Below are 23249 nucleotides of genomic sequence, written 5' to 3'. Positions count from 1 at the left end.
TTCTGGACTTTTTCCCATTGCAAAATTTCCTCGAAATTAACATGTTCCCATGAAATATTTCGATTTTGCCGAAGCCGCTTTTTGCAATGGGAAATGGCTGGGTCTGTATTTTTGTTGACTAGGTCTTGTTTGAACAGTAGAAAGGGGATTGCACTGGACACAGACAGACAACCTGCTGTTGTTCTCTCTGGGTATGTCTACGCAGTAGCAGGCAGCATGCCTCCCAGCTACGTCAGCAGGTAGCCGCTCAAGATATTGCGGTACAAGGGGCACCGTGGGCTAGCCGCCCTGGGTCTGCGCTCCTGGGTCTGCGCTCGGGTGGCTAGCCCCTAGTGCGCGAGCTTGTCTACCCAGTCTCAGAGGCAGGCTGCTAGCTGCAGGGCAGACGTAGCATCAGGCCTTCGCAGGCAAAGGGTCTCCGGAGATAGCCACGCCGACTACGCTAATGCGTTCCCAGCACTGTTCCCAGCGGCCTGTCTCTCTACCTCCAATCCACGCTCACGCAAGGCCTGACCCGGCTTCGCTAATCCGCCCTTCCGCAGTGCGGCTCTGTCTCCGGCTAGCGCTCAGCTCAGAGGCACAACGGCCTGCAGCTGGCAGAGGTGGGGCTTTGTCTCTGGCCATAAAGGGCCTGTGCCTCTAGACCAAGAGGTCGCAGGTTCACATCCCGGTGCTGGCTACACCCCCACCCCCAGGGCATTGCATTACAAGTGGGAAGGGAGGTTGGAATTGGGTGGCTGGCTGATGCTCGAGCGAAGGGGAGAGAATACAGCCAACTGGAGAGAGTACGGCCCAGGGTAGATCTGACCGAGTTGTGGCTTGAAAGGGCCTAGAATTGGAGTCCGACGAAGAGCGGGCCTGGGCACCAAGCAGTGCTTTCTGCGAGGATAGCCTCCCCTGAGCTGGGAGTAACCCTAGCATGGTCAGTGGTTTCCAGCACTGCTCTCGAAATCCCATTAGCGGTATGCGGGGGAGGGGACTGTCGCTATCTGGGCCTCGTTTAAAGCGTGTGCGTGCCAGACCAATCCACCCCCTCCTGCTCGCTGTCGGAGAGGCTGCTGCTGGGCCACACGGGAATCGGGTCCCTTTTCCTCTCGTCTTACCCTGCAATGCTGTCAAGGGCCGGAGTTCAGCTCTGGTCTGGTGGGGAAGAGGCCCCGTAGCCCAGGGGTAGGGTCCAGGCCTGGGAGCCGGGAAGGGTGTGGGTGTGACAAAGCTGGGTGAGCGGTAATGCACGGTTGGAAACAATCACTTGAACTCTTAAGACCCATGGCTGGGTTCCGAATTAAATAACTCAGGACTCCTGGGATTCTAGTCTTAGCTCTGCTACTGGCGTGTTGTATGTCCTGGGGCATCACTCCCCCCGCACTCATTGCGCCTCAGTTTCCCCTCCCACCATTGCCCTGTCGAGTGCCCCTTCAGTGCAGAGACTGTCACTCACTGAGTGTGCACTGGGGAGCACTGGTGTCCCTCGGAACCGGTAGGTGCTACTGGAATACAAATCATAATGTGGCTAGGGCACTCAGACCCCAGCTCCTCTATAAGCTTTGAATAAGTCACTTCCCCCACCCTTCTGTGCCTCAGTTTTCCTATCAGCACCCTAAGGCTAATACTTCCCCTGGGTGGTGCGTAAACACCTGTGCATCTCACTCCTTTGACCCTTTTTCTAAAAGCTCCAGGTGCAGCTACACTGACCATTATAGGGCAGCACGGCCCTGCGGGACCAGCAGCCCAAGGTGATTGTAAAGCCCGTGGCCCGTGTTACACAGGGGCCAGGCTAGATGATCCCAGTTGTCCCTTCTGGCCTTGGAATCTGTGACTCCAGTGGGGAGTCAAAATGCAAGTGCCGGCAGCGAGTTCTAGGGGCAGGCCGGCTAACGCAATCCGCCAGATGACGGGGCAACAACGTTTCCTGTGGCCGGGGGGAATCAGCTGTACAAACTCAACCCAGGCCCGTGTGCTGCCGGCTGCGGTTTGCCTGTCCTCTTTGTGGCCGGTAACCTGAAAAAACCCAATCTGGGAAGAGTCTGAAAGTCTCCTTGAGGGCTTGGACTGCCTGGGCTAGTGGGAAGGGGGGGGTTGTTTTAGCCCCTGGTCGCAGCCTGCACAAATGTTTCCGTTCTCCTTGCAGCTCACGATACAGAGACTCGCAGATTCCTAGGCCAGCGGGGACTGTTGTGATCATCTAGTCTGACCTCCTCCGTACCCAGGCCCTAAAATCTCACCCTGATTCCTGCATCAAGTGGACCAGATGGATTTGTTGTGAACTATGAAATTTGAGATGTTAGGGAGCCAACCTTGGGCAAGTCACTTTGGCCCAGATCCTCAAAGTTATTTAGGCACCTAACTCCCAATGGAATTACCTTTGAGGGTCTGGGCCTCTTACTCTCTGGGCCTCAGTTTCCCCTCACACATGTTTTTGTTTCACCTACTTAGGCTGCAAGTAATTTGGGAGAGGGACTGTTTTACTACAGCTTGATCTTTGCTGAGAAAAAGATATGTTTTTACCAAGTTAAAATTCTGATGCAGATGGAACCTGGTCTAGGTAATTGACTTGTTAACAGATGTTAAAACTCCCACTGTCCTGTCCACACTAGGATTAACATACATTGTTTTTTCTCATGTGGCGTGCCTGCCACGATGGGGCTCCGATCAGGAATGCTAAAGTAACACACTAGTCTGAATTTTCTGGAGTTCGCTTAAGTGCATGAAAGATGTACACGGAGGGAGGTTTTTCTGAAAGCGTTGGCTTGATTCTGCTCCTACTGGCCCTGTCTTGCAAGGCAAAAAAGGCGACGCATTGATTACAAGCTTAAAAATATGACCCAAGTGTAAGTGATGCAGCGTCATTTTCAGCCACCAAACTGAAAAATCCCCCACAAAATGCGGGTAGTTTCAAACTGAAACTGAATTTTTCCATTTTTTTTCCCCCTTGACTAAACAAAAAAAAGGGAGAAAACGTTCCATTTGGGCCACATGGAATGGTTCCAATGTCAATTTCGAACGACCTTTTGGAACTAAATGTGTCTGAAATTTCTGGTTTTGGTTCTTTTTTCGGCCCAAGCGAGTCGCCGAATTGGCCAATAGTTTCAGTGCCGCACAAAATACAGTTTTCAGCTAACTTACTATTTGTGCCATACTTTTAAGCTTTTCTTTGCAGCCGTAACAGCTGGAGATTTGATTTTTCTTTTAAATGAAAGCCAAGATTCTGGAGAATGATTGAGAGTTTTGTCTCTGTCCTCCCCCTCCCCCTCTAAGTCTTTGCATCTCCCCTAACTTTGGGGCTCTCTGGGTTAGACTAACACTCTGCTCTGTGACTAACCAATTTATTTGAGCATAAGCTTTCGTGAGCTACAGCTCACTTCATCAGATGCATACTGTGGAAAGTGTAGAAGATCTTTTTATATACACACAAATAAAAAGATCTTCTACACTTTCCACAGTATGCATCCGATGAAGTGAGCTGTAGCTCACGAAAGCTTATGCTCAAATAAATTGGTTAGTCTCTAAGGTGCCACAAGTACTCCTTTCCTTTTTGCGAATACAGACTAACATGGCTGTTACTCTGAAACTCTGCTCTGTCTCTCTTTAGGGCTATGCAGGTCATTCAACATTGATGTGAAGAGACCCCAGATCTTCCAGGGGCCACCGGAGGCTCAGTTCGGTTACAAGGTCCTGCAGCACGAAGCCGGAGGGGAGAAATGGTGAGTGTGGAAAGCATTACACCTGCCATAGCAGTTCCAGGGGGGCAACCCTTCGTGCCAAAAGTGAGGATTTTACAGGGGCTTGTGAGATGGTCTGAGGCGAGGCGAGCCAATAGCTACATGTGCTTTTCCCAGCTGCATTCCTAATTCAAATCCACTTTCGGGCCAAAACTGGAAACCAGTTTGACTCCAGTCTGACATAATCCTGGTGCCTTTGGCAGGGAAGAGCTAATTTTATTTACTTGCATTCCAGAAGTGCCTAGGGGCCCCCACCAACATCAGATCCCTGTTTTGCTCGGTGCTTCATGTCCATACAGGACTTACAGTCTAAACCAGAGGTCCCCAAACTGTGGGGCACGCACCCCCTAGGGGGGCATAAAGGAACCGTGGGGGGGGGGGGGCAGGCCAGCCCCCATGTGGGGGCAGGGAGGGAGTGCCACTCAGCCCCGCCCCCAGTTCTGCTCTGGTCCCACCCGTAGCTGCATCCCTGGCTCCTGGCCCCAGCCCCACCCCCAGCCTCGGCCTCTGGCCAAAGCTCTTTCCTTGGCCCCGCTCCTGGCCCCAGACCCACGCCCAGGTGCGGCCCCAGCCTTGGCCCCTTACCCCACCATGTGTCATCCCCCCTGAGCCCCAGCCCTGTTCCTGACCCCCGGCTCCGGCGGCAGAGTAGGGCACAGATTGGGTAAGGGGGTTGTGACCCTCAAATTTTTGAGGAGCACTGATCTAAACAGATAAGACAGACAAAGGGTGGGAGGGGGAACTGAGGCAGGGAGAAGGGAAGTGACTTTCCCAAGGACAGTGGGACAGTTGGGCCTGGAAGCTAGGCTTCCTGAGTCTTAGGCCACTGCTCTAATGACTGGGCCATGCTGCCTCTCTTGAACATGGTGAAGACTCAAAGCTGGGAGAAACTGGTTAAACTCCCGGCACTGCATGGCCAGGGCTCGGAGGTACCAAAGGGGAAAATGCTGGAGACCCCCAGCTGAAACTGACGAGGTCCCCTTGGCTTTAATTCAAGCATCTGTGCTGCAGCCGTGCGCGGGAGCAGGGGCGAGAGGACTCCAAACTGTATCCCTGATTTCCCCAAGCACACAGCAGCAGTTTATATAAAAAAAAAAAAAATCAAAGGAAATGACTAGCAGCCCTGACTCGGCTGCTGTTTGAAAATGATTCACACAAGGAGAAGGGGGAAAAAATAAAAAAAACTTCTGCTCTCAGGAAATCCAGCTGCTATGCCGGGAGGAGCCAGCCGCGGCTGGGACTGCGCGTTGACGCGTAGGTCATCTGAATGCAGGAAACAAACGCTATATAGTGTGTGTGGGGAGGGGTGGGGGGGTGTTTCTGGAGGGGGAGAGGGGAGTGAAGTGACGGGCCAACAGCTGTCCGTGGGTGTTTGGAGCAAAGTCTTGGATTGGCAGCCACCTCTGTGCAGAGCTGGGAGATAGTGTTATTGTTCGGCTAGACTATGCGCTCAGAGGGTGACCTGAAATTTCCGTCCATTAGGTGGCCAGTGTAGAAGGAGTGGGTGGGTCACCGAGCCATTCCGAGTGGACAGGCGACCACATCTTCGTTGGCGCTAACTGGGCCCCTGGGCTGCCAGTCTCAGCAAGAGATGCCTAAGTATAGGGACCTAGACAAATTGGAGGATTGGGCCAAAAGAAATCTGATGAGGTTCAATAAGGATAAGTGCAGGGTCCTGCACTTAGGACGGAAGAACCCAATGCACAGCTACAGACTAGGGACCGAATGGCTCGGCAGCAGTTCTGCGGAAAAGGACCTAGGGGTGACAGTGGACGAGAAGCTGGATATGAGTCAGCAGTGTGCCCTTGTTGCCAAGAAGGCCAATGGCATTTTGGGATGTATAAGTAGGGGCATAGCGAGCAGATCGAGGGACGTGATCGTCCCTCTCTATTCGACATTGGTGAGGCCTCATCTGGAGTACTGTGTCTAGTTTTGGGCCCCGCACTACAAGAAGGATGTGGATAAATTGGAGAGAGTCCAGCGAAGGGCAACAAAAATGATTAGGGGTCTGGAACACATGACTTAGGAGGAGAGGCTGAGGGAACTGGGATTGTTTAGTCTGCAGAAGAGAAGAATGAGGGGGGATTTGATAGCTGCTTTCAACTACCTGAGAGGTGGTTCCAGAGAGGATGGTTCTAGACTATTCTCAGTGGTAGAAGAGGACAGGACAAGGAGTAATGGTCTCAAGTTGCAGTGGGGGAGGTTTAGGTTGGATATTAGGAAAAACTTTTTCACTAGGAGGGTGGTGAAACTCTGGAATGCGTTACCTAGGGAGGTGGTGGAATCTCCTTCCTTAGAAGTTTTTAAGGTCAGGCTTGACAAAGCCCTGGCTGGGATGATTTAATTGGGGATTGGTCCTGCTTTGAGCAGGGGGTTGGACTAGATGACCTCCTGAGGTCCCTTCCAACCCTGATATTCTATGATTCTAAGTAGGAACAGGCTTTAGGGAATCAAGTGCTCTCTCTTAGCTGCAATGAGGAGGGATGATATTAGTGTTAAGGTTCAGAGCAGCTTTCTCTGTAAAGCTCAACTCTTCTAAAGCTCTACAATCTGTATAATCACTCGGATTGCCTTAAAACAAAGACGGAAGTATTTCTTCACACAACACACAGTCCACCTCTGGAACTCCTTGCCAGGGGATGTCGTGAAGGCCAAGACTATGACAGGGTTCAAAAAAGAACTAGATAAGTTCCTGGAGGACAGGTCCATCAATGGCTATTAGCCAGGATGGGCAGAGATGGTATCCTAGCCTCTGTTTGCCAGAAGCTGGGAATGGATCACTTGATGATGACCTGTTCTGTTCATTCCCTCTGGGGCACCTGGCATTGGCCACTGTTGGAAGACAGGACACTGGGCTGGATGGACCTTTGGTCTGACCCAGTATGGCCGTTCTTATGTTCTTAATTTTGGTGTGCTTCATGGGATCGCTGGCGAGGGTTAGTGACCCAAGTATGGGGTCATTTGACCAAGGGGCTCCTGAGATACAGTCCCTCCCAAAATTGGCTAGAAAGCACATGTCAGTAAGCTAAAGGGAGGCTGTCCCCATGAAAAGCATCTACTACCACTCCTCTGTGGATGTTGCACGGGCCTTTCATGGCAGCACCTCTGCCCGCCCCCAAGAAAATGTGTAACTCCAACTCCACGGTCGTCGGCTAAGGCAGGTCCCGCTGATGGACAAAACTGTCTCCAGACCTTAACTGGTTTCCCTCCTGGGCTAAATTTGGGGCCTGAGATTGGTGATTCCCGTTCTGAACAGCCACGACAGTCTCTACAATGAGCTTCCCACCAAGGCCGGAAAAGGCAGTAAATCTGCCCTCGTTTAGAACGGTTTCCCCAAACTTTCATCCACTTTAAAGCGTGGCGACCAGGCTGACAAACGTAGAACTTGTTGGAAAGCAGAGGGGAGGGGCACTCCATGGAAAATGTGAAGAAAAATCAAAAATCTGTCCCATCATTCTGTCCAAACGCCCAGTGGAACATGTTGACTTTTTTTTTTGAGGAGGGAGCAAATTAAAAATGACCAAAACCAAACCAAAAACCGCCTGGCTTTTCCACCCAAATTTTTCAGTTTCCTGTCTGAAAAAAATATATCAACGCCTTTCAAGGAAAGCAGATGCCGTCAGGAAACATTTTGGGTTCGTCAAAACCCCAGTTTTCCATCCCAGCCTCCCCTCCGCACAAAAGAAAAGGTTTGATGGAAAATTTTCAATAAATAGTTAATAATAAATACTAACCCAATACCCGAGGGGCTGCCAGCATGTCGGGGGCCTCAGTAAGCCCTGGCTCTTTTAAAAATGAAACACACGGCGATGAGTGTCGGGAAGTCGAAAGCCGCTGGCTTGGAAGGGAGGCGCACCAAGAATAGATTGGTCTATGTGAAGTACCGAGATGAGGCCCAGTGTCCGCGTGCCTCACCTTTGTGCATCCATTTATGCTGTGCGGGAGGGCGGCGATGTTGTCGCTGTTCTCCATTTGGGACCAGAGGCCCGGAGGAACAGGACGTGTCGCAGGACTAAAGTTAAGCATGTGGATAAGCGCCTGGTGCCTGAGGAGTTAGGTGCTACCCATCTTTGAGGATCTGGGAATCGTTCCTCCTCAGCTCTGTCAGCCGTGCTCAGCAGCCACAGACGGGGCGAGGACGATTGAGTTAAGTTGCAAAGTTTGGCCGAACAATTCCACGTCTACATCCAAGTGCCTTTTCCCCCCCGCCTTTTCCTCTCGCCCATCCTCAACCTGAGAGCTGCTTTCTCCATTCACTCCTCCTCTGGCTCGTTCTTGTCACCAGCGCTCCTTGGGGCTGGGAGTACTGAGAGCCTCCCAGATCGGTTTCATGGAGTCTATTTTCTCCCTTCTTCGTTTGAATCGATCTTTTTTTCCCTGGGGTGTTTTAAAAGCACTTGCAGGCAGTTAAAACGCGGAGGGCTTGTTTTCTGGGTGGCCAGATCTCTGTAGCTCAGCGGAGCACTGGTGACTTGCCCAAGTTTTTGGAAGAACAAGGCATTGACCTCACATCCCCCAAGTCCTAAGGCATCACCCTAACCACTGAACCAGCTGAGGTTTTGGCCTTCTGGTGCGTCCTTCCCTTCCCGATCCATCTGTGCAGAGAATTTCCTCCACGTGTGTTTTCACCCGGAGGCGTATGAACCAAGAGGAACTAACGGAGCTATAATCTTAGGCAGCATTTTAGCTAAAGCAGAGAGCCAGAACTCGTCTCCCCGACGGTATTTTCATTATGTTACCAGACCAGAGGCAAGCAGGGGGCTGGTGTGATGAGGATTCCAGGATGCTGCAGGGCTGGGAAAGGCCCAATTAAACCAGGCACGGTCAGCCCCAAAGAACCGTATTTGCTAAGGAGACACAAACACGCCTGACCTAGCTGCCCACATGCTATTGCGCTGGCTGGTTTCTGGGGATGTGTGTCTAAAACACAGAACTCGAGGTCTTCCAGACTATTTAAAGGGACGCAGCCCTATTCTGTGCTCTGTGATGCCGAGCTCTGTGAGGGAGTTTGTCTAACATCTAGAGTAGGACCTGGCAGTTGCAGTGTGATCTCTATTCCAAGTTCTGCCAGTGACTTGCCTGGGCATGTCATGTCTCCTTCCATATGCCTCAGTTTCCCCATCCGTACAGTGGGGCTAATGATGCTCTGCCCCGCTGTAAAATGCTTTGCAATTTTAGACTGGCTTAATGCTGTGCAAAGTGCCAAGTATTGTTAACTAGGAACATAGGCCCTACCTATTGGATCAAGCTAGTGCCTTTAGTCCGCAGCCTCCTGTCTCTGAGGGTAGCCAATCATAGCAGCTTTCGAGGCAAGTGCAAAAATGGATGCTTATGAAATAACAGACCTTTCGGGGCAGTTCAGGTTTATGCCACGCCGCGGGAAGGGTTTCTATATAACACTTTTTAACTATAAAACTTCCCTGCAAACCTCTCCCTGTCGCATCAGAATCTCGGGATGCCCACTCTGCTGACGATTTATTTCTTGATGTTCTGAGTAGGAAGGCCCCATCTCTGCCCCATTGACTGTGTTGTTGGTGTTTCCTCTACAGGATGTTGGTCGGGGCGCCCTGGGATGGGACAGCCGACAACCGGAAAGGGGACGTGTACAAGTGCGTTATGGGTGCAAGAAACGTCTCCGCCTGTGCCAAGGTCAACCTAGGTAACACCATCTGGAGGCGCCGCCTTGAAAAACCCGATCCATTTCGGTTGAAATTTTCAAACCTGCCCTGAGGGATTTAGAACTCTATGGTGACTGGAGGGCTGGCATCCAAACCCAGGAGCCCTGGCACCCAATCTGCCAAGCTCCAGCAAACCCTACTGAGAATGTAACCTTTATAATTGCACTGGCATTTTCATTCCTGAAAACTGGGTGTCTAAATCTTCCCACTCCCCACCCCGGGTGGTTATGAACCCGCTCAGCCTTTTGAAAGTAAATGTAAAGGACAGGGTTTACAAAGGGTCTCATGGGAATTAGACGACAAACTCCTGTTGAAATGCCCAGTTCCCTTCCGCTCCTCTGACAGCCACAGCATGAGCCTCGGAGATGGGCACTAAAACGCCGTTTGCTTTTCCTTCCACCTCTCTGCACTTTATTTAGGTGACCTGGCCCTGCGGAACGTCTCCACGCAAATCAGAAACATGCACTTTGGAATGACGCTCCTGGACAACAAAGAGGATGGCTTTGTGGTGAGCAGATTTCTTACCGACGGGTGGAAAAAAGTCCCATGGGCTGCATTTCTTTGAGCTGCCTTTACCACCCCATGTGTGAGCCTCATGGTCGCAAACTTAGACCCACAAACTTCCAATTGCGGTTGCATCTCAGGACTCCAGTTGAGATCAGGACCCCGTTGTGCTAGATGCTGTACATACCCATAATGAGACAGTCCCTTCCCCAAAGAACTTACAATCTAAGTCAGTGTAAGACAAGGAGTGGGAGGGGAAACTGAGGCCCAGAGACTTGCCCAAGGTCACATGGCAAGTCAGAGGTGGAAATAGAACCCAGGATTCTTTACTGCTGGTCCAGGGCCCTACCCACTGGGAAACACTGCCTCTTGAGCTAGGGCTAGGCTTGGAAAAGGACCATTTCCAAAGCGTGTCTTGAAACCTCAGTGTCGCTGGGGCAAGTTGCATTTTAACCCAGGGAGCCATTATAGTTTTGTAAATTTTCCCAGCATGGCGGAGAGGATTTGCCAAAGTGCTCTGAGGGCGCGAGAAGCACAGATCCGGCTGAGAGCCCAGTGGGGTGTGTGCTCCTAAACCCCTTGGGCTTTTTGACAGAAAGTCCTGCTGAGGGGTGAAAAGTAGAAGCCTAGAGATCCCTGGGGATGGTGGGGAGAGACAGAGGTGGACGGAGGAGAAGATTTGAAGGAGGGCAGGGCTGGGGAGGGGCAGAAGGGTGGATGGCAGGGGGGGAGAAGACGAGCGAAATTCGAGTGGAGTTAGTCTAGAGCGAGGTAATACCAGAGCGGCTCTCAGCCTGCCTCTGTACTGCAGGGTCTGGCTTCATTCTGAGCACCCCGCCGCGGCCTCTTCCCCCTTGCCAGTCCTGTAGCGTTAGGGAGGCAGTCAGGCCTGGCTCTGTCATTCAGCTGGGAGGGAGGAGGAATGAATATAGCCCCATGTCACTTTTCGCTCCCTGCTAGCTGCCGCCCTATGGTCTTGCTCTTGTTTGCTCACTGAGTCAGGGTCTGCTCAGAGCCGGTCAGGCCACTGTGGGCAGCGGGGTGGCTGTGCTGGGTTCTCCCCCAGCCCTGCTGCCTTTGCCACTGGGGATCAGTTTCCCCCACAGCCTCCCTGCTCTGGACAGTCATAGCCCGACACAGCATACTCCCTGGAGTAGCCGTCTAGTCGAAGGTACTTAGCTGGCTCCCGAGACCGGAGTGGCTGAGCACTTCCCAGCGGTTAGTGGGTTTAGCCCCATGACACCCCTGTGAGGTGGGGACATGGGTTATCCCTGCGTCACACACAGAGAGGCCAGGGGACAATCGAACACCTGCAGCAGTGAGTCTCAGGGCCCGGGTCAATGGTCTTATGCTGGCGCGGCTCAGGCTGGCGGGGCTAAGAACAGCAGTGTTGCCGTTCCGGCTCAGGGTGGAGCCCCGGCTCTGAACACCCTCCCCCCCTTTGATTGCAGTGGAGACATACCCTAAAGGCCAGATTCTTCAAGGTATTTAGGTGCCCAACGCCCTTTGAAATCAATGGGGGTTAGGCGCCTAACTCGACTTAAAGAATTCCACGTACACCCCGCCTCGTGTGGTGCGGTATAGCATAACCCCGGGCATTGTGTGTTCCCCGTCTGCTGGCTCCTGCGTGACATGAGTTTGGTGGGTCTCAGGCCAGTTCCCAACAGACAAGCGTCCGCCTCTCAGAAACCACCCCCTCGACTGACAGCTTCAACGCAGAGGCTGAGGGCTGATCGGGGCAGAGAGAGGAATTCCCCTCTGCACCTCACAGCAACCGTGCCCAGCCCGGGTGGAGGCGTAGGAGTTAGGACCCAGAGGACGCTGGTCTCTAGGGCCAGGACTTAACGCCGCGCATGTCAGGGAAAGGACAGCTGGCTGGCTGGTCCCGCTGGGCTATCCCAGTGCAGCAGGGTGGGAGACACGTCCGAGGCGGGACAGACACTCACGCTCCATCTAATCCCTGCCCATGCACCTGGAGTTGGGATGTTGGTCTATTCCAGCACACGTGCAGGGGGGTAGTGACCTAGCTGGGGTCCTGGCCTATTCCAGGCTGCCTGCGGATGGAGTAACGGGCTGGAGAGACCCCTGGTCTGTGCCATTGGAGGCGGGCCAGAGGAGCCACTTCTCTGCTCTGGCACGGCAAACGCCTCCCGGGAGGGGGAGCTTTAAGCTGCGTAGATAGAATAACGGGGACGCGCCATCCCTCAGGGACAGGCTTAACCTACATCTTCCTCTCCTGGGCAGGCCTGCGCCCCGCTCTGGTCCCAGGAGTGCGGCACCTCCATGTTCAGCACGGGCATCTGCACCAGGGTGGATGGCAGCTTCCAGCCGACCGAAACCATCGCCCCCACGGCTCAGAGTAGGTGGCGAGCCGGCGGCTGTGTGTGGGGAAGTGGAAACGGAGCCGGGCTGGGCCACAGAAGCTGTCTGGGCCCGAGATTGTTTTGCGTTACAAGCATGCCAGCAGTGCAGCCAACTGGCTTTCCCCCGCCCAACCCTTTCGGGTGGACTTTTGGAGTTCGTATTGCAGCAGCTTTGGGGGCAGGGAGGGGGCGGGGGCGGGTCGCTGGCCTCTTGGGTCTGCAAGTCCTGGGGCAATGCAAGACCGGAGAGGTCACCCGTTCAGCTGTGTCCAGCCTTAATGCAATGCCCTGGAAAGGTCTCCTCCGTGCTCCTGTCTGGGATTTTGGAACAGCTAACCGGCACCGGGCCCTTCCAAGAATGCCCTGCCTCTGGCACCAGAATGCGCCGGCCTCTGGCTGTTCCCAGAATGCACTGCACCCAGCAAAGCCGCAACGGCCATGGTCCCCAAACCCCCATGTCAGCTCCCGTCTGATGACCCAGCTGCCATGTGTGCGTGTGTGTTTCAGGGTGTTCTACCTACATGGACATAGTGATTGTCCTGGATGGCTCCAACAGCATCTATCCCTGGTACGAGGTGCAGAACTTCCTCAGCAACATCCTCAGCAAGTTTTTCATCGACCCGAACCAGATCCAGGTGAGTGTATCCTTCAGATTCAGTGCGGGACTCAATCCGGAGCAGCCATGTGGAACTCAGCGGAGTGACTCTGGATTGATAGTTGCATCTCGTAAATCTTGCCTACACCAGGAACTGAGCAGCCAACCTAGCTGCAGGAAGGCAAGCCCCTGACATAGATGTAACTAGGCTTGGCAGTGTTCGATTTTAAATATTTTTATAACTTCTATGGCTAATCAAAATTTTTAAGCATTTTTTTAGATTTTTAACTATTTAAATTTTCACGGTTGTGGGAAATTCTGGAGGGGGGTTGCCAGACAATAATTATTTCAGGACAGATGTTGAGATGCAACAAGTTAAAGCTTTGTAACCCTTAAAACACACATTGTCAACGTCACATGTCAAAATACAACAAAGTTAATATCAAATGTTAAGTTCGCAAGCAGCATTTGCAGTCCTTGGCCTAGCTGAACATTTCAATTGTGATCGATGGAAATAGGTTTTTGTCGTGCGGGGAAATTGATGTTCCTCCACATTCACCGATAAAAATTCAAACCTTCCAAGCCTAGACATAATCTAGATGGTCTAATTCAGTGGCTCTCAACCTTTCCAGACTCCTGACCCCTTTCAGGAGTCTGATTTGTCTTGCATACACCCAAGTTTCACCTAACTTAAAAATGACTTGCCTACAAAATCAGACCTAAAACTACAAAAGCGTCCCAGCGCACGATTACAGACAAATGGCTCCATGTCTAGTTGGCAGCCGGTGTCAAGTGGAGTGCCCCAGGGGTCGGTCCTGGGGCCGGTTTTGTTCAATATCTTCATAAATGATCTGGAGGATGGTGTAGATTGCACTCTCAGCAAATTTGCAGATGATACTAAACTAGCAGGAGTGGTAGATACACTGGAGGGGAGGGATAGGTTACAGAAGGACCTAGATAAATTGGAGGATTGGGCCAAAAGAAATCTGATGAGGTTCAATAAGGATAAGTGCAGGGTCCTGCACTTAGGACGGAAGAATCCAATGCACTGCTACAGACTAGGGGCCGAATGGCTAGGCAGCAGTTCTGCGGAAAAGGACCTAGGGGTGACAGTGGACGAGAAGCTGGATATGAGTCAGCAGTGTGCCCTTGTTGCCAAGAAGGCCAATGGCATTTTGGGATGTATAAGTAGGGGTATAGCGAGCAGATCGAGGGACGTGATCGTTCCCCTCTATTTGACATTGGTGAGGCCTCATCTGGAGTACTGTGTCCAGTTTTGGGCCCCACACTACAAGAAGGATGTGGATAAATTGGAGAGAGTCCAGCGAAGGGCAACAAAAATGATTAGGGGTCTAGAACACATGACTTAGGAGGAGAGGCTGAGGGAGCTGGGATTGTTTAGCCTGCAGAAGAGAAGAATGAGGGGGGATTTGATAGCTGCTTTCAACTACCTGAAAGGGGGTTCCAAAGAGGATGGCTCTAGACTGTTCTCAATGGTAGCAGATGACAGAACGAGGAGTAATGGTCTCAAGTTGCAGTGGGGGAGGTTTAGATTGGATATTAGGAAAAACTTTTTCACTAGGAGGGTGGTGAAACACTGGAATGCATTACCTAGGGAGGTGGTAGAATCTCCTTCCTTAGAGGTTTTTAAGGTCAGGCTTGACAAAGCCCTGGCTGGGATGATTTAACTGGGAATTGGTCCTGCTTCGAGCAGGGGGTTGGACTAGATGACCTTCTGGGGTCCCTTCCAACCCTCATATTCTATGATTCTATGAAATTGCGGACTTTCTCATTTTTACCATATCATTATAAAATAAATCAACTGAACTATAAATCTTGTACTTCCATTTCAGGGTATAGCCTATAGAGCAGCATAAACAAGTCATTGTCTGCATGAAATTTGAGTTTGTATCGACTTCGCTAGTGCTTTTTATGTAGCCTGTTGTAAAACTAGGCAAATATCTAGTTGAGTTGATGTGCCCCTGGAAGACCTCTATGTACCCCTGGGGTATGCGTACCCCTGGCTGAGAATTATTAGTCAATTTATAGGTTTCAGAGTAACAGCCATGTTAGTCTGTATTCGCAAAAAGAAAAGGAGTACTTGTGGCACCTTAGAGACTAACCAATTTATTTGAGCATAAGCTTTCGTGAGCTACAGCTCACTTCATCGGATGCATACTGTGGAAAGTGTAGAAGATCTTTTTATATGCACACAAAGGTATTTTTTCATGCTTTGTGTGTATATAAAAAGATCTTCTACGCTTCCCACAGTATGCATCCGATGAAGTGAGCTGTAGCTCACGAAAGCTTATGCTCAAATAAATTGGTTAGTCTCTAAGGTGCCACAAGTCCTCCTTTTCTTTTAGTCTAATTTATGTGGGTGCAGGCTGGTATAAACTGCACGCTGGTGCAAACTGGAATAAATTGTGCAAATGGTGTCTATTTGGGGGGGGGGGCACCGATGCAGCTGGTAACGTCCCAGTGTAGAGAAGGCCCCATTTCCGCTGCTTTGCGGTACCACGGTGCTGAGAACGTGGCCCCATTGGGCCAGGCGCTGTTCAGAGACAGTCCCTGCCTCAGAGAGTTTACAATTGAAATAGACGAGACAGACGAGGGGAAAGGCAGAGCGAGCAGAGGGAGAGCTGATCCCCTCCCTACCCCCATAAATCTTGGCAGGACAGGGCAGGGAAGGTGGGAGGGGAGTAAGGAGGGCAGGAGTGGGGCAAGGCTGAAGTGAAGCAGGGAGTCCTCATCTTGGCAAGCCTAAAGCCCCCTCCCTCCTGCCCCCCCAAGGAGATCAAAGGAAACAGGCTTCCCCCTCAAATGACAATCGCCTGCCTCCCTCCCCACATCCTCAGGATGAGTAAATAAGGAAACCGTGAGTCTGGCTGGCTTGCCGTGGGACGGGGCTGACTCACGGGGCAGGCGGGCTGACTCAGGGCCACAGTGGTGGCTAACTGCCTCCCCCCCCACGGGTCCCGATTCCCTTCCAAGGGCCTGATCCTGAGAGGAGTGGCATATCCCCGCTACTCCCATGGGCGCTGGGGCTCAGCTCCTCCCAGCATCGGGGCTGGTAGCTGCGATACTCTGCTGCCTAGAGCCCGAGGACGGGCCAAACCCAGGAGCCTCTGCAAAGGGGACCCCTTCCAACCTGACCCACCAGCAGCAATGGCTGGGCAGACGTGCTCCTAGCCCCCTGGGGCGTCTATCCCTCCTCCCCCTTTGCAGAGCCCAGGCAGACCATGCTAACGGGCCTCTGACCCTGCCCTTCTGCCCCCAGGATGCCCTGCTTTGCTCTGGCCCCCAGCCTGCTCCCAGAATTCCTTGTACCCAGCCCCTCTCTTCAGGATGCCTTGCCTGCCTTTGGTCCCACATTGCTCCCCAAATGTCCAGTCTCGCTCTGGCCCTGCAATCGGCGCATTCCCAGAATGCCCCACTCATACCCTCTGCTGTACTCCCAGAATGCCTTTCCTCGCTGTGGCCCTGGCTGGCACCGGCTGGCCTGGTCCCACAATGCTTTGCACTGACACTCTGGTTGGTGTCCGGTTTTTTCCATCCCCAGGGTTTGTGTCCACTCGGGGTGGGGGGCACCAAGAAATCCCACCCCATGGGGGAAACAGGAAACGTAAAGAAAAGAGGTGGAAAGAGAGCCTAACCTCTGAGCTTTGTCATATGCGTTTGAGGGGTCGGGGTGGAGAACGCCCGCTCTGCTGAGTCGGCACAGGCCAGGGCTGAAACGCAAAACCTCATTCAAGGCCAGGTGTCCTGGAGTCACCCAAGCAAAAGCCAGCTTTGTTATTGCTAGCTCAGCTCCCACCAACCTACGGAAGGGACCGCGATGCCACGGATTTCCCCCCCCACACCCTCCCGTTGGTGTGTTGGACAGACGCCTGCCCTGTGTTAGCTCCCTGCACTTAGATCTTCCAATCCGCCCCTAGCAAGTACTTGGAGCCTGACTGCGTGTCCCCTCTGCATCCTTTGCTCTTTGCTGCTCTAGTGCATTCGCCAAATGCGAGAGGATTTCCTCTGGCTGGCGGATTCCGTGCTCATGAGAGAGGCAAACAATGCAGCGTCCCGTCTGGGATACACACCCAGACTGGTCTGCAACCTCGCACCTGAACTAATCAGACTAATGAGATGTTTGACCACATGCTCAGGGTTCAGTTGATCGCCATATTTGAGGTCGGGAAGGAATTTTCCTCCAGGGCAGATTGGAAGAGGCCCTGAGGTTTTTTCGCCTTCCTCTGCGTTATGGGGCACGGGTCACTTGCTGGAGGATTCTCTGCACCTTGAAGTCTTTAAACCATGATTTGAGGACTTCAATAGCTCAGACATAGGTGAGAGGTTTATTGCAGGAGTGGGTGGGTGAGATTCTGTGGCCTGCATTATGCAGGAGATCAGACTAGATGATCATAATGGTGCCTTCTGACCTTAAAGTCTGAGTTTGAGACCCTTTGGCCTGCACAGTTAGCCAGTGTTCTGGGCCGTGCAGGGCGGGTTCTGTCAGGATAAGAATTCAGTGCTACCCATGTTTCTTCACAAAAATATGTCCACAGAGTCCTCTCTTCTGTTCCCGAGTGTGGCAGAAACAAACAGCAGGCAGTTTCCTTGCTCAGACAATGCCACGTCTGCCCCTCCAGCGAGCTCTGTGCCCAACAAGCTCTGTCTCGTCTTCCCCTCCAAATCATGCTCACAACTGCTTCTCCTGGCTTCCTGCTGCCTCTTACTCGCAGCCGATCTCCTAGCCCCCCGCATTTGCAACCAGAGAAACCCTTCAGTGCACATTGTTTAGCTCTCTCTCTCTCACTCACACACACACACGTTACATTGCAACCTGCCAGCAGGAATATTTATGTTTCTATGTAACGTGACTTTATTGCTTAGAATTCAGAACAATAACCCCAAAACAGAGAGAGACAAAACAGGCTGCTCCCTAATTCACTGACACATGACTCACCCCACCGTGCTGTAAGTGGGCTCTTTTCAAACTGGCTGCCTGCTGTGCTGACTGACGTTGCTCCCACACTTTGCTACAGAGCCCTCTAAGCAGGAACACCCCCACCCCCTCTGCTGCTCTTAAAGCGATAGCTTGCAATTCCAACATAGTCCTCGGTACATCCACAAGGGGAAGGTCAACTGACTTGCCGAAGGCCATGGACTGAGCCCTTGTCTCTCAACTCCCAATCCACTGCCCTTCCTACCCCAGTCTTTGCATGCAGAAGGGATAGCTTAGCCCCGAGCTGCCTGTAGCACCACTGACCGTGGCTTCTCTGTTATAGGTGGGGGTGCTGCAGTACGGGGAGAAAGCTGTCCACGAATGGAGCCTCTGGGATTACCAGACGGCGGAAGAAGTGGTGGAGGCGGCGAAGAACATCAGCCGGCAGGAGGGCCGGGAGACTCGCACGGCGTTCGCTATCCACAAGGCCTGGTAGGGGGAGTGGCGGGAGGGATTTTTCATGGGAGCTGGGCGTGTGGATTTTTAACTGTGGTCTCCGCACTTCTTAGCTGCCTAAGCGCCATATCCATTCTGGGGTGAATTTCCAGAAGCGGAAAGTTCCTAGATACCCTGGAAGATGCTGTTCTCATGGTATTTCCTCCCCAGGCAGAACCAGAGAAAAGGGGGCCTCTTGCAGGGAGACGATGGCAAAGTATCTTGGTGCTTATACAGCTCTGGGATCCCAATGCCCGGCACAAACTGACGCCACCGAAATGCAGCCAGCTCAGGGGTGGAGTACAACTGTTAACAACCCAGCACAACAGTGCGGGGAAGGAGAAATTCAGCCCAGGAAGGGCAAGTCCTCACTCATCTCTTAATTGCCTTAGGTTTGTTAAGACAGGAATTTCGTTGTTAAGACGCCTCTAGCAGATGCCAACACGCTGAACCTCAGGCATCTCAAGTGTGTGGCCTTTGGACGGCTCACAGAGCTCTCTTCCGGCCCCAAAGCTAACCCTTTGCATCCTCTGAGGTCTTTTTTGCTCCTTGCTGATCAGGATCAACAAACTCCCCCGGCTGCCCGTAACTGAGTCTGTGGAGCCCTGGAAGGGAATGTGGGTGTAGAAGTCAGACTCGGAGGGGTCTGTGTGAGCAGAGATCTCATTAAAGGGACAGCTGGTCCCATGGCATGCACTAATGGCGCCAGGGCGAAGCGCCCGAGGCGAGAGCGAGAGGTAGGGTGGTTTGTAGCTGGGCTGCAGCGCCAGGCCTCTTGGGAGCTGAGCCTGGTCCTGGGGAAAGCTGGTGGGAGGCTGGTAATGGGAGCGCTGTTTCCAACTGGAGAGGAGACGGTGGCTACTGAGAGGAAGAGTATTACTCCCCTGGGATAGGGGAGACCCAGGTTCAAGTCCCTGCTCGGTTCCCTGCGTGACCTTGGGCAAGTTACTTAGCAGCTCTGTGCCTCAGTTTCCCCAGCTGTAAAGTGGAGATGATAGCGCTTCTCTGCCTCCCAGGAGGCTGGGGAGGAAGAATGTGTTAAAAGATTGGGAGGGAATCAGGTATTATGGGGGGTGTAGAAGGACCTTTGGTACAGATTTCCAGGGATCAGCCTATGAAAACACACTCTTTCCCCGTCCTCTGGGACAAGACATGACTGAAGCCCCGTGCGTGCCAGGAGCGCTTTGCCCTGGGTAGCTAGATCAGTATCTTATACCAGCAATGCTCTCCTAGTGTAGACGCGGCTTGTATCGGTAAAGCTGGGCTTTTGCTAGTATGGTTGTTATCAGGGCTAACCGGGGGCAACTGTACCAGCTCCCTGAGCTCGGGGGGCACCTAAAACATCAGTAACGTCTGAGTAAATTAACTACTGATCTCTCCAGAAATGGCGGGGTGGGGCTCCAGCGAACATGACGTACCGGGGCCCCAAATTTCTCTCCACCGTCCTGGTTATTATCCCACATCCTCTCCGCTTCCCTGAATGAAGCAAACTGCCGTGACCAAAGTGCAGTTTTGCTGGCATAAGCGTGTCTGCTGCGAGGGTACTTGCCAGCACAACTGGGTCAGCTGGGGGATCTCACCTTCTGACCGACAGAGCCCCATCTGCAGGGCAGAGCTGGTCTGAAGGTGGGTTTGCAGAAGGAGGGCTGCATGCTGCTAAGTGGAAATGAAATTTGGGTCTCGGCCCGGTTCAAGCATGGCACCGGACTGGGGCTCTGGAGACCCAGGCTCTATACGCAGCTCTGCCACTGACCTGCTGGGGGACCCTGGGTGAGTTGCTTCCCTTCTCTCTGCCTCAGTTTCCCCTCTCTCCTTTTGTCTGTTCTTTTTGGATTGTAAGCTTGTCAGGGCAGGACTCTCGCTGGGGGTTTGTACAGCCCCTAGCACAGTGGGGTCCACCACCACAATTGATCCACTCACTGGCAGCCTGAATGGGCCCTGGAGGCTGAAGCCCCTCTGCACCTTATAGGGCAGGGTTAGGAACTGGGCCTCTCACAGCGTTTGACCCTGCCTCAGCCAGGGCTAGAACCTTATTCTGTTTTCTCCCTCTGTTGTGGCAGCTCGGAGGCTTTCAGCCCGGAGCGGGGGGGCCGGGAAGGAGCCACCAAACTGGTGATCGTGGTGACAGACGGTGAGTCCCACGACGGGGACGAGCTGCCGGAGGCCCTGGCTGAATGCGAGAAACGCAACATCACGCGCTATGCTATCGCGGTGAGTGGGCAGCGCCCAGGGACTCGATGTGGCTGGGGCATGGGCTAGTGCTGTCTGAATGCTCCAGCCCGGCTTGTCTGAGTCTCATGCTCTGGACCGGCTGATGGTGATGGGGAATTTTATCTGGGGAAACCTCCCTCCTCTTCCTGTATCAACTCTTCTCAATATGGAAGCCTGGCCCATGGAGGAGACTGGGGACATGAGGCACCTGAATGACATTTCCCATGTTGCACCATGACCAGGGACTCTCATGATGCAACTTCTACCTCCAAGAGGAAAGACTGTGGTGCATCATGGGAGATGTAGTCCACCCAGTGACTGTCAGCCAATACACGGGCTTGGCCAAACTCAATTTTTAGTTTTTATACTTTTGACGATAATAACAATGTTTGTTTTGAAGCACTTTTCTAATTTTTAGCCATTTAAACGTTCACAGTTGTGGGACATTGGGAGGGGTCAGACAATGTGGGGGTCAGGCAAATAATTATTTAATGACCTTGAGACTGAAAAAGTGACGGCTTTATAAAGATTAAAACACAAATTGTCAACATCTCATCTCAAACTCTACGAAGTAAATAGCCCTAAATCTAACGCTAATAAGTTCTCAGGCAACATTTTTCTTACTTTGCCCATCTGTAAATTTCAATTATTATCAATGGAAATAATTTTTTTCTTCGTTTGTGTGTGTTTCGGGAAGTTGACGTTTACTAACATTTAGCTAAAAAACTAATCCTTCCAAACCTACCTATAGAGGAGCAGGAGGCAGCCAAACTACATTTCCCATGTTCCACCATGGCCAAAAACTCCCATGGTGCAGCTGCCTCCTTGAAGAGGGTAGACTGGTGCATCTTGGGAGATGTAGTCCAACCAGTGACCCTGGCCTATAGAGGAGAATGGGAACAAGAGGCAGCTGAATTACAATTCCCATGAGGCACTCTGGTGGCAATTTTCCAAATTGAAATTTTCCACTGGGAGAGGGGGAAAAACACATTTTCCAACCAGCGCAAGTTGCGGGGCTCTTGCTCAACCCCTTCAGAGTGTGCCATGTTACACAGTGAGTAACCAGGTGAAGGTGACACAAACCTCAACAGCCTTGGCTTCTCAGGTCCTAGGTCACTACATGCGCCGACAGCAGGATCCCCACTCCTTCATCAATGAAATCAAGTACATCGCCAGTGACCCCGATGAGAAATACTTCTTCAACGTGAGCGACGAGGCGGCCCTGAACGACATTGTGGACGCCTTAGGGGACAGGATCTTCAGCCTTGAAGGTAACTGCGTTTGGCTGATCGGGGCCGCAGCGGAGTCCCAGGGGCCAGCGGCCAGTACCTGGGGCTGACAGCCGGGACTGGGCCCAGCAGCAGAGTCCCCTGGTGTGGGGCTGGCAGCCGGGATCCTGGGCACGGGGCCGGCAGCCGGGACAGCAGCCAGGAGCAGGGCCAGCAGTGGAGCCCCCGGGAGCCGTGTAGGAGAAAACAGAACTTTACACGATGCTGTGAGAGGCCAGTGTCACATCTGAGCCATTCCTGACCTCCTTCTCCCACTCCAAGCTAGGTCCTCCCTAAAACATGGACCCTCTTTCTCCAGTTCCCCCTTAGCATTCTACAGAGCTAAGCAGCCATTCCTGGCCCTGCATCCTGTTGGAAGGGTCCAGGACAAATGTGAGTGTTCATAGCTAAATGTCCCTGGCCATCTTCCTGTGCTGTGTTACCAGAAATGATGCTGATTTTGTCTCTCTCTCCCCCTCCCCACCAGGGACGCATGGATATAACGAAAGCTCCTTTGAACTGGAGATGTCCCAGATCGGCTTCTCAACCCACCTGCTGGAGGTAAGGCTCCTGCTGGTTAGCTTACAGAAGCCTAGCCATGCAGGGCTAGAAGGGATCTCGAAATCGTATCATCCATCCCTTTGCAATGAGGCAGATTAAATTAACCTCCCAATGTGCTTGGCGCTGTGCATTCAAAGGCCATCCCTGTCCTTGGAGGCCTTACCATCTAAAGAGACGAGACAAAGGTGAAACAGGAGCAGAGAGAGGGGAAGAGACCTGCAGAAGGTCATCCAGAGAACCCAGGCCGCCTGCAGGCTAGTCAGGTGTCCCAACTACTGGACCACGTTGTCTCCTTATATCAGTCACTGCCTGCTTCTGTTACAAGGGACTTCTCTAGAAAGCAATTGCAGAAGTGGAAAGTTATCCTAATAGCCTCTCCTCTCTGTGCATCAGAATCCCCTTTCCACTGAGGAGCAGCACAAGGCACTGACTGTCTTCCAGGGGGACCTGCAAAGGGGAATGTAAATTGGGCTCGTGGCCAAGGGATTGGCGTAACAGAGACATCACTGTTTCCCATCTTCTCTCCTCCATGCCCCTGCCAGGATGGGATCCTCTTTGGCACCGTGGGGGCGTACGACTGGGATGGGGCCGTCCTCAAGGAGAGCAGACACGGCCGGGTCATCCTGCCCCGGAAAGCCTTCGAGAAGGAGTTTCCGCTGGAGCTGAAGAACCACGCGGCCTACCTAGGTGCGGTGGTGCCGTCAGCCCGAGCCCTCTTCTCCCGGGGCTGAGCAGCCTTGGGTTTCTATTGTCCTGCCTCTCGTTATCATGTGACCCTTGGGGGAAGAGCCAAGTGCCTAGGGCACATGGGTTAGAAATGTCTCATGGGCTGCAGGGCGTGGAATGTCTTGAGGGGCTGTAATGGGCTCAGTAATGGGCTGTAGATCCCATCTCCTCTAGGTTGCCCAGCCCAACA

At 52.7% G+C, this 23249-nt stretch overlaps 1 protein-coding gene across 1 annotated transcript in view; it reads left to right on the top strand.

Moving 5' to 3' along the window:
• Positions 1-1230: 1230 nt before the first annotated feature.
• ITGA10 (integrin subunit alpha 10) overlaps positions 1231-23249 on the top strand; it is a 40384-nt gene continuing 18365 nt past the window's right edge. Inside the window, exons 1-12 of the mRNA XM_077841605.1 lie at positions 1231-1237; positions 1892-1996; positions 3593-3704; positions 9272-9381; positions 9820-9908; positions 12149-12263; positions 12775-12902; positions 18142-18290; positions 20354-20504; positions 21610-21775; positions 22260-22333; positions 22876-23020. Coding sequence (XP_077697731.1) covers positions 1231-1237; positions 1892-1996; positions 3593-3704; positions 9272-9381; positions 9820-9908; positions 12149-12263; positions 12775-12902; positions 18142-18290; positions 20354-20504; positions 21610-21775; positions 22260-22333; positions 22876-23020 — 1351 coding nt within the window. The remainder of the gene's footprint in view (positions 1238-1891; positions 1997-3592; positions 3705-9271; positions 9382-9819; positions 9909-12148; positions 12264-12774; positions 12903-18141; positions 18291-20353; positions 20505-21609; positions 21776-22259; positions 22334-22875; positions 23021-23249) is intronic.

The sequence above is a fragment of the Eretmochelys imbricata genome, chromosome 24 (genome assembly GCF_965152235.1).
Source record: "Eretmochelys imbricata isolate rEreImb1 chromosome 24, rEreImb1.hap1, whole genome shotgun sequence".
Classification (NCBI taxonomy): domain Eukaryota; kingdom Metazoa; phylum Chordata; order Testudines; family Cheloniidae; genus Eretmochelys; species Eretmochelys imbricata.
The sequence above is the reverse complement of the archived record's forward strand: the minus strand, read 5'-3'. Positions and strand labels throughout refer to the sequence as shown.